The following is an 11,305-nucleotide window of genomic DNA, read 5'->3' on the forward strand; positions in this document are numbered from 1 at the left end:
AATGTAAATAAACTCTGTGAGTATCGATGGTGAGATGAAGCCCTGTGAGTGACAAATCTTGCCAGTGGATTCGCTCAAAACCAGAAAATTCTGACCGTTTAACTTTACATTACAAGTTCAATTTCTCTGTTTTATCATCTTGTGAATTTTTAAAACGTCAAATTAATTTTGACCGAGATTAAAATTAAATTTTCCTTTTATTTTTTTTATTTTTTGTCTATACTCCTTTTATAAAGAGTATATATGTGTACTTATGCATGTTAAATTAAATAAAATGTTGTTTTTCACAACTACCTAAAAAATAAAAAGCTAAATGATGAAAACAAATGTCAAACCAACCTAAGAAACAAGTCACAAAATAAAAATGTTATTTGGTTTAAAAGACAATAGTTGATTCAGCTCAAAGTTCATTTTAATTTCATGTTTGTTTTTTTAATGATTTTTTTTATCTGGTTCATTATCTCCTATGATTAATGCCACTAATTATTTATTATTTATCTCCATTACTGGCAAGAAAGTCTACATACACGTAAAAAAAAAGAAATGTTTTGATTGTTTAATAAACAAGCATATACAATATTATTATTAATTCACATTTAACTTTGTTTTTACAAAGGATTTAAAAAGATGATTTTCTTACCTCACCAGCTGATCTGAAGCGAAGAGGGACGGCAGAGTCGACGTATGAAAGGCTGGAATTCTCTCCTTCGTTTGCTCATCTCTCTCTCTCTAGCACCCTCCCGCCCTCTCTTTTTCTCACTCCCTCCATCCCTGACATTTCTCTTTCAGCACAGACGGAGTGTAAGAGAATGTAGTTTGATGGTTTAAAATCGTGCTTCATTAGCTTTTACTGAAATTTAATTTAAACTCAAAAATGTTTGTCATTTTTCCACCCCCAAGAATTCATTTTTTGTTTTTTTGTTTGATATATACATGTGTAATTTAAAGTGATAATTAAAAAATAGAAAATAAATGGTGGCGCCATCTTGTGTTAGAACGTGAAACAACAAGTGAGTAGTCTGCAAGACCTTTATTGAAAAACGTTGTACAGCTTTTATATACAATGTATTGAGTGTTACATGAAAAATGACGTCTATTTGGGACCATTTTCAGGAGGCAAACAAATAATACGACTTGATGTCTACCGGGTTACGAGATACACGAAGATAAAAAAAAATGTGAATTAAAAACAGTTCAAAATAAGCACTTTCATCAGAACATGTTTAAAAAAGACAGATGCTAACAGGGATAGCACATCAACGCATTAGGAGCATTTTTTTCTCATCTACAACTAAACTGTACAATTGAAGGCACTTGTGGCAGCCACAGAGTTTAATACATATTTTTAAAAAGGTAAAAAGCAGAAGATTAAAAAAACATTTTGGCGTACTGTAGATTAAAAAACAAAAATCCATCTGCAGTGTCAGTGTTTAGTTTCACACCACCAGGCTCTCGCGACTGACGGCTCCATTCTGGAAAAAACAAGAAGGTTTGTTTATACAACTTTCCGTCCCAAGATGATTTCTTCTGAGACTCACCTTGCGCAGGTTTGTCTTCTTGGAGGACGACATGCTCTCGTCGTCGCTGTACGGCGGAGGCAGAGGAGGGGGGTAGTCGTCACGGCGACCGGGGTTCCCGGCAGGAGGGCTCATGGGTAGGGGAGGAGGCCCGCGGGTCACTCGACCTCGATCGGACCTCTCGCTCTCGCTGTCCAGGCGGTCTCTGCTCCGGGCCCTCTGCTGCTCGCCCAGCTTCTTCCTCTCCATGGCCTCCCGCAGGAAGCTGTCGTCGTACTCGGGACCTCGGTTTCCACCTTTCCCGCGGCGGTCCCGGTCCAGGTCCATCAGGTCGTCCCGGCTGCGGCTCCGGCGCCCCGGCAAGCCGCCGTAGGCCGGACCCTCGTCTCTGCGCCGGCCGTCGGGGGAGTAGTCGCGACGCCTGCGGTCGTCGTAGTCGCGGTCGTAGCCGCTGCGGGCGCTGCTGCTCCAGCCGTCGTCCGAACTGAAAAGAGAATTTCGTTTTAGAATATTTACCGACAAAATATGACACCACGACACTCACCCTCTCCTCCCTCTGGGCTCCTCGGGCCGGCGCTGCGGCGGGTAGTCGTCCCGGCCTCGGCGCCGCCCGATGTCGTCGAGGTTGTCCATGGAGCGAGCGCGCACGTTGCCCGCCATGCCGCCGCCGCCGCCCCGCCGCGGGTAGTCGTCGTCGTAGCGACGGCCCTGCTGCGAGACGCTGCTGATGGTGCTCATGGCCTCGTCCCGGTCGTAGACGGTCGCCAGGGGCGGCGGCTGCGAGCGACCCCCGCGACCTCTCGGGTCCAGATTGTCGTGCAGCGAGCTGACCTCGCTCATGTTGTCCACTGAGAGGCAGGTGACGAGGAAAGTAGTCAAGAGCTTGTTGTTTTGGCAAATATTGTTAAATCTTCATTAAAACAACTTATTAAAACACCTTCAATCTTCAGTAAACCCAAGTAAAGCATAACCAGCTAAACATGGCAAAATCCCTTGAAAGACCGTCTTATTTCACATGGAATATTTGATATATTGCTTCATATTTCCGAGATGTCTTCGAACGCAACACAGTCTAATCCCCTCAGTTTTACACACAAGAATATTTTTATTTGATATTTTCTTGAAAACACAAGACGCTATTATAAGGTCCATTTGAATAATTGATTAAAAGTTTTAGATGAGATTTAACCTGAAGCAAAAACGATGAATGACTTACTTCGGTTGTAGTTAGCAGGCCGGGATGGGTCCAAGTTCGCCAGTTCCTTCTCCATGTAGTAAATTGCACGTGTTGCATTTCCATCCGGGTCCACTTGGATACGATAACCACTCCGAGCTTACCAGAGGGGAAGAAAAATATGATTTCTTATCCTAATCAACAATATCTTTAACAGGCATTTATCAATAATATTTCATCATTGTTTCATTATTATGTGAGAAAATGATGAGGATTCATTCATAAGAAAAGGGAGAAAAAAAGTTTATAATGAGAAATTGCCTTGAAAAGAAAACATTATAAAGACAAGTCAGATTTATTTAATTAATCAATAAATCTAAAAAAAATAATAATAATTAACATTGCATTTCAAGCAGGTCATTCAAGTGATCCGTTAATCAACCGCAGGCTAATACAACCAATTACAAATCAGCCGCTATAAAAAAGATGTAGAATTTTTTTATCTGGTACTTACTTCAAAAAAATGTAGAATTTTTTTATACTATAAAAAGTTCTTAAACAATAGAAATGTTCTTACTGTTGTCTCCTCCGTGATCCTGCAGCAAAGGAACTTGGGAGCCTTGACCCACTACAGATTCACAATAAAATGTATTGTAGGTAATATAATCAAAAAATTTGTTTTGCTGTAATCACACAGCCGTGCGAGCAGCTCTTCGAGGGAGATGTTCTCACCGGAGCTGGCGCCGTCGTAGTCTCGGCCGTAGCCGTTCTGGGACGGTTGCTGCCCAACGCCGTTGGGAAGCGGGAGCAGCGGAATGGAAGGCTGGTTCACGAACTGACCCCCGTACGCCGGCTGGCCGTACATGCTGGGAGCGTACAAGGTGGGCGCGTACTGACTGGCCACGCCTTTCTTCACCGCCTTTCCTGCCTCGTAAACTAAAACCAGACATTTTTTTTAGGTCATTTCACATAATAAAATCACAAAATAACTCATAAAACTCTATTTATTTCATTAGTTAGTCATTTCATTCATAAGTTTGTTTTAACATTGACCAAAACTTCCACATTTATAACAATTATGTGACTATTTACTTGCAAATAATCAGATTCAATCATCTTCTGCAACTTGTATCGGGTACTTACGTGCCCTCGGGCAACAGCATGTATCGGGGCAGCAGGGGCAGCTGATGTAGCAGCAGCAGGTGTGCGGACAACACTGGCACCAGCAGATACCGATCAGCAACAACAGGAGCAGGAACCCGAGAACCACCAGAAGCACCAGGAGCCAGTCTGAGTGGAGCGGTTGAGACACAAATTTTATATATTTTATATCAAATATACTCCTTAAACAGAGATAAATACTGATTATTCTTTCTATAGCAGCCGGGACGATTGACCCATAAGCTTGAAGCGCTACAAAGACAAGATAAATGTGGACGTATGGAGCCATAATTCTTACTAAATGTCACCAATATTAAGCAAATAAATGGACCCTGTACACCTTCATGCAATGCTATGGTTGTTCTGTGCTGTTTATTTGCTGTCGTCTGCTTGAACAGACTTGCAGAGACTAGACAAGAAAAATGTGGTTCTTCCCGATGACTTTTTCCCTGAAATTGCTGCACGAGTGAATTTACAAGGCGGACGGGAACAGGGGGTGGGGGGTATTTAAAACTGATTGACAGTTAAAGAAAACATTTTTTTTATGTCAAAGTATAAAATGAATCCACTTCAATGTTAAACTACTTTTGAGGGTCTGCTCTTGAGAGAACCAAAACCAAAACTGGTTAACTCATCAGTTAATGTTTTCAGAAAATGCACTTTTTTTAAATAGCATGTATATTTGTGCACAATTTTTACATGAAAATCAATCAATTTCAGTTTTTGGCAGAAAACATCCGAGTTATTTACAACTATTCTTTCCCCAAATTTGTCATCCTTCACTTGTTAATTAGTTCTAACTGAAATGAGAATTTGTATACGGTCTCCCAACTCAACTTTTACAAGCATAAATGAACATTGGATGAAAGATTAAAGCTCCACAGTTGAGAGACAAAGCCTCATATCTTGTCGTTTTGTTTACATGTTTGACTACGGACTAAAAAAAGGGAGGAAATATCAGATAAAAATACAAAAAAAAGGAAAACAATTCTCCTGCTCATGAACCAGAAACCAAAGAAGTAAAGAAAAGTTTTATCAACCAAGGAAAAGTAACCAGTGATTAATCATCGACACGGCAAAATTCTCATGAGTCCTCTGCTTCTTCAACAAGGAAGTGAGGAAAAAAAGAAATCAGACAGAGCCTCTGATTGGTCCAGAGAAGAGACTATAAAGGTGTGTCGTGTTGACACCTCCCAGAAGAAGAACTGACACCAAGCTTCTCTTCAAACAATGTCATTGATAAAAACTAATGAGTCAGCTGTATTTCATTGTCTCTAAACCTGTTAAAATATTGTTGTAAATGTTATGTTTTAAAAGTCTTGACCCATCACACAAAACTAATATAGAATTTGTGTTTACTTTGAATGGTGAACGTGTTTTTAAGATAAAAAAAAAACTAGCCTGGCACCTTATAAATGACTATAAAACATGGCTGAGCTTGTACTAATACCTTCCATATTCAGTAAGTCAATGCCAGGCAGCAGGTCAGTAGTATCTGACTTTCTCTCTGTGGAGGAAAGATAAGGTAAGAATTACTTTGATTCGCCCCGTCTTGCTTAATTCTGCTAGCTACTGCCTCCTTTTATAATGACGCGTGGCAAACTATCGTGGTGCATGATGGGAGAAGGGGGTTGCGACACGTTTGCAGCTTCAAAAAAAGCCACACATTTGACGAGACGTCTGTGGGATTAAATACGAAAGACGCTGACACAACACCCAATGGAAGATTTCACAATACAATATATCCGCAATTTTGACTTTTTGCTTACTTAAGACCTACTCTTTGCTGGTTCAACAACTTTAGAGATGACAAGAAATGTTTTTATTCGCCCCCCCCCCCAAAAAAAAAACAACAACCAGCCAGGTGGGAGTTGCGCAACAGATGCCGCAAAAATAGTTAATTTTGGTGTAAACGCAAAGACCGACTCACCCAAGACGATCAGCTCGATGTAGTCTTCGCCATTTCCTGACAAATCCTGAGAGGAGATGACGGAGCAGATGTAGACGCCACTGTCGCCCCATGCAGTCTGAGCAATGTTCAAGTCAGCATCTGAAATAAAAAATATATATTTAAGAGATAAAATAATAAAACTTTAGCAGACATAATAATGATTGATGATTCAAATTAAATAAATAGCTTAAAATAAAATAAATAGTTTAAATTAAATACAAAGTTCAAACTAAATGAAAAGTTTAAATTAATAAATCGTTCTAATTAAATAAAGAGTTCAAATGTAATAAATAGTTCTAATTAAATAAATAGTTCAAATTAATTAAATCGTTCAAATTAATGAAATAGTTCAAACTAAATAAATTGTTCAATTAAATAAATCGATCACATTAAATAAATAGTTCAATTGAAATAAATAGTTTAAATTAAAATGAATAGTTTAAATTAAATAAATCGTTCAAATTAAATAGTTTAAATTAAATAAAAAGTTTAAAACAAAATAAATAGTTTAAATTAAATAAATCGTTCGAATTAAATATTTTAAATTAAATAAATCGTTCAAATTAAATAAAAAGTTAAAAATAAATGAAAAGTTTAAATTTAAATAAAAAATGTAAATTAAATAAATTAGATAGTGTAAATTAAATAAATCGTTCAAATTAAATAGTTTAAATTAAATAAATCGTTCGAATTAAATATTTTAAATTAAATAAATCGTTCAAATTAAATAGTTTAAATTAAATAAATCATTCAAATTAAATATTTTAAATTAAATAAATCGTTCAAACTAAATAAAAAGTTAAAAATAAATGAAAAGTTTAAATTAAAATAAAAACAATTATTTAAATAAATCGTTCAAATTATATATTTTAAATTAAATAAATCGTTCAAATTATATATTTTAAATTAAATAAATCGTTCAAATTAAATAAATAGTTCAAACAAAATAAATAGTTTAAATTAAATAAATAGTTCAATTAAAATAAATCGTTCAAATTAATTAAATAGTTCAAATTAAATAAATAGTTCAATTAAAATAAATCGTTCAAATTAATTAAATAGTTCAAATTAAATAAATAGTTCAAGTTAAATAAATAGTTTGAATACAGTAAAGAAACAAAGTATAAATAGTTACATTTTTGTCATTTTAAAATGCTTTCATTTGCCTGAAGAATGCTACAAACACAATTATTTTTGTGCGTTATTGAAATACATACTGAAAATATATTAAATTGACAATAACTATTTTATTGTTGAACCTTCAAACTCCAAAAAATGTAATGATTTAATTTTACATTTTAAATGATATAACATAACAGGATAATAGTGAATGAAAGCGTCCGCTCACTGTTCAAGATGCTGATCTTGCGCCCCTGGTACTGCGACCCGAGGGTGACGGCGTTGCCCTGCTTGGACGCTACGATGCGCACCGTTCGCTGGCTGTCGGCGCACTCGATGTTGGGGTCGTAGTTCGGGTTGTTCTGAGAGAGGATGTTCTCCGCGCTGCTGGGGTTCAGCGCCGCCTGAATCGGGTCCCGACAATAGGACTTGTACTTCCAGGTGACCACGGGCGGAGTCGTGGCCGTCGTGTCATAGTTGCAGGTGAGAGTGATGGGCTGGAAGAGGATGACGATGCTCCTCTTCAGGGGGACGGTGACGGAGATGGCCATCGCCGACTCTGAGGGTGACGGGAGAATATTAGAGGTTGGCCTGACAATTTACAACTCGTGTGAACGCTTAAGACAGAAAACAAATTAAAACTTTTGTATAAACCAATGAAGGTTTACACGTTTATTTTGCTCTCCTCTTTTTTTCATTTCTGTTGACCAATGAGGCGTGTGTGTATTGGTCATGTGACGGTAAACTGTGGTGTCAATAAAGTTTAGAGACTTTATTAACAGCGAAGACTCTTTTATGACTGATTGCTAAAGGAATACGAAAAGTACAACAATTGTATTCATATATACAAGTCTTAATTGTACTTTTTACAATGTTGAAAATGTTTTTAAATAACCAAATATAGTTTAGTATAATTCTCTGTATTATAGTAATAAGTAATTTTTATTTGTATAGCGCTTTTCCAGACCAGGGTCACAAAGCGCTTAAACAATCAAAACAATATTCAATAAAGTATATACTTTAAAGGTCAAGATAAAAACTGATAACAAAACAGGAGTTCCAGAAAATCAAGGAAAAGCCTGAACAAATAAAAACGTCTTAAGATGGAGTAATTGTACTGTGGTTACCAACATTTCTGAATATTTAAAAAAAATATCGGATAGGTCAGAGAGTAAAACCAGAATTAATACATAAGGCTTAAAGGGCATGTTGTCGCTTTTTGAGAACAATAAAAATAATTCTAAATGCGCTGTGTAGTAGGAAAAAATATGGTAGATTAAGTTACAGGATTTATCTGTCATCTTGGCTATAATTTTGGTCTAGAAGATAACTGATAACTACTGGAAGGGCTTTGTTGTAACAGGATTAATAGATAAAATTGCTTACACCATGGTAACAACCCTGGACTACACTTTTTAAAAATTGTAAAATTCCCTAACTAGAACAACGTTTAAGCATATTTGTGATCAAAAAGCAAAATAATTCTGGCACTATCCATTCTAGTAAGCTTGTATTATTTAATTTAAAATGTACCATTATAAATAAAATAAAAAAGCTTTATATCACATAAATTTGCATGTACACAATTTATAAATAGTACTTGGAAGGGGTTGTTTCAAAAGAGCCTGAGGATAAGGAAACCAAAAACAAATGTCCTGATTCATCGCTGTTGTAACTCACAGATCTGTGACTCATTACGACATCTCAGTGATACCCGACTTGGAAAACAAAAAAAAACTGCCACTCCCAGAACGTGACACAAGTTTCATCACAAACAAAAAAACAACAAAGTAGCAGCTAGTACAGTACAAGTATTGAATACTAGAATCATTCATTTATATTTGTTATTACAGAGGTAATGTTTGGCTAAAAACAACAACATGACAATTAAATCATCGACTACTTTTAATTGGGTCGTCTGGTCCCTGAACGCATCCCTGCTTCTAGGGCGAGGCTGGGGACACACTGGAAAGCTCGCTAAACCACTAAAGGGCATAATATAAATCATAATATTATATTTATAATAATAATATAAACATAATTATTCAAATTAACGTTAAATTCATTGGTAATTTCGCACTGTGGGAGGAAACCGGAGTTCCGCGAGAAAACCTACGTAGTTTCAGGAGGAACTCTTTAAAAATGAGTCCAAATTCAGCCCAAATATAAAAGTTATCTCGCTTTGGATTTAAACCTGCAACTTTATTGCTGTTTAAAAGTGTTTTTGTTTCGAATTATGCTTTATCTTAACGTGCTTGTCAAACATCGAACGACAACTGATCTTAGTTAAACGATTCGCAACGTCGATTCGATAATATGAGAATATAGTTTTCAATAACTCGTTCAATAAGATAACAATATTTTAATAATTAAGTTTAGTTAAGATTAGTTATGATCGACGGTAATACAAGGGCGGAAGGGCCCAGCCTGTTTTGAGGGGAAAAAAACTTACCTGTCGCCATTAAGGCGGCGATTAAAACCGTCCAAAACATCTTCGAATTTGGTTTCTTCAGCACATTGTCTACTCTGCTCACATTCATGTTTCTTTTACAAATACTTTACACTCCGTTATGTATTTTTCCTCATTATCCAGGTAGTGTCAACTCCATTTTGTGTCGTCGTCGTAGTCGCAGCCCCAGGGGAGAGTACCTGAACGCATCACGTCAATGGCGCCGAGACAGGTGAACAAGGAGTTGTCAAACAGCGGGGTTGAACCGTCTGACCTAAACTCTATTTGTAACGTATTCCCGAATCAAAAGGGAAAATAATCCTTATGGTGATTCAATACTTTATCTTTTATCCGAAAAATTCGAAATCGTTTTTTATTACATCGATTTAACAAAAACAAAATTGGTTACATTTCAGTGACTCCCCTTGCGCTTGAGTTGGTACAACCCGAAACTGATCCCCGCGTAGCAAAACAGTTAATATTTAACGTGTGTGTTGGTGTGTTTAACGACCTTATCACTTTTATTTCAAATAAGTCAATACACAAAGACGAAGTGGAATTACATATAGATACTTGTTTTCCTTTAGAATTGGAATTATTGCAAAAGAAAAAAAAAACAAGTTACAATTTAAATACAAAGTAACTTTTTTAAATGTATAGCTAACACACTAGACGTTTCAAAGGTTGCAACCTGTTCACGGGGCCACATTATATACTGTGACTGTCAGGGGCCGTCAAGATGAACGAGCCAAAAAATAACGATAGAAAACAACGGTATCGATCAAACATAGAAATAGTATGTCAACATAATAAACATGTATTACAAATAAATTAACTGTTAAACTCTTAACTTAAAAAACTAATATGAAATAACTTGTTTTTTTCTAAATATGGTCCTAATATTTACTCAAATTATTTTAGTTTGAGAAAAGTTGTTTGTAGAGTAAATACAACGATTAACACAAAGAAAGAAATCTCTTTATTTATTTATTTGTTATTTTGTTCATAATATAAAGTTCTGTTTTAGCATTGATCGAGGGACAGGGGTAGTAACAGCACTGGTCTGGGCCCTCTATATTTCTAGCTTGTTTACAGCAAAACTTTTTTTTTCTTTTTTTTTATCAATCTGTTGCTTTTGTTGATTTGGTATTTTTAGTAATATCTGCTGGGTCTCCAATCATGTACAGTCAAAAAAGTTTGAATTTGCTTTATGGAATTTGATTGTTTACGTTTCTGTTTCCAATAATTTCCCTGATTCATCACCTGTTTATAAAATGCATTTCAGAAGACTTGAAGCTAATCTGGAGAATGATGACCTTTCATATATTTGTTTTAAATGATATATTCTGAAAATACTTTTTAATTAAAAAATTAAAAGATAATTCTTGTTCTTGTGTCAATATTACATTTCTGATTATTGTAAAGGATGTTGCAAGTTGATAGGTTGCAATCTTTAAATGTAGTGAAGTAAAACATTTTTCTCTAATTACAACAAGTATCGATGCTTGACGGAGGCAAAGGACACCTACAGGAGGAGGTTGGAGGAGAAGCTGAGCCGAGAAGAAATAAGAGAGGTCTGGGATGGTGTTAAAACCATCACTGGACACAAGACCAAGGCCTCTCTGACTGCAGTGGACACGGTGGATGAGGCAAATGGACTGAACAACTTTTTCAACAGGTTTGAGCAGGTCACCTCACCCTCACTGCTGCCCGCCTCAGGACCTGCCCCACCTTCTTGTGCCCCCCCCAGCTCCACACAACCACTTCCCAGCTTCACCTCACTCCAGGTACAGGATGTACTTCGGAGGAGGTGGCACTGACTTCGCAGCTGATGAAGACACTGGAGCGGCTGGTCCTAAAACATCTCAGGCCACAAGTCCAGCACGCGCAAGACCCCCTGCAGTTTGCCTACCAGCCAGCAGTTGGTGTGGAAG

General features: G+C 36.8%; 1 protein-coding gene across 2 annotated transcripts; it reads right to left on the minus strand.

Moving 5' to 3' along the window:
* Positions 1-1,015: 1,015 nt before the first annotated feature.
* lsr (lipolysis stimulated lipoprotein receptor) lies at positions 1,016-9,573 on the minus strand. Of its 2 annotated transcripts, XM_087812135.1 has the most exons (11): positions 9,375-9,573; positions 7,152-7,481; positions 5,783-5,902; positions 5,303-5,359; positions 3,835-3,981; positions 3,424-3,627; positions 3,269-3,319; positions 2,734-2,850; positions 2,062-2,365; positions 1,539-2,001; positions 1,016-1,472 (listed from the first exon to the last, which is right to left on the minus strand). In XM_087812135.1, the coding sequence occupies exons 1-11, from the start codon at positions 9,460-9,462 to the stop codon at positions 1,437-1,439; spliced, it is 1,917 nt and encodes a 638-aa protein (XP_087668261.1). In that variant the 5' UTR covers positions 9,463-9,573; the 3' UTR covers positions 1,016-1,436. The 2 variants fall into 2 exon arrangements, with proteins under 2 accessions (XP_087668261.1, XP_087668262.1); XM_087812136.1 differs by lacking the exon at positions 5,303-5,359.
* Between the last annotated feature and the right edge of the window lie 1,732 nt (positions 9,574-11,305).

The sequence above is a fragment of the Callionymus lyra genome, chromosome 17, assembly GCF_982586985.1.
Source record: "Callionymus lyra chromosome 17, fCalLyr1.hap1.1, whole genome shotgun sequence".
Taxonomy (NCBI): Eukaryota; Metazoa; Chordata; class Actinopteri; order Syngnathiformes; family Callionymidae; genus Callionymus; species Callionymus lyra.

What these genes read in the sequence shown, in the direction of transcription:
- lsr (XM_087812135.1), bottom strand. Translation starts at nt 9,462, where the DNA reads ATGAATGTGAGCAGAGTAGACAATGTGCTGAAGAAACCAAATTCGAAG. An exon ending in GCCTGCTAACTACAACCGAA is followed by an intron (nt 2,366 to 2,733) that starts GTAAGTCATTCA and finishes CCTGCCTCTCAG; the next exon opens with TGGACAACATGAGCGAGGTC. An exon ending in AGAAGACAAACCTGCGCAAG is followed by an intron (nt 1,473 to 1,538) that starts GTGAGTCTCAGA and finishes TGTTTTTTCCAG; the next exon opens with AATGGAGCCGTCAGTCGCGA.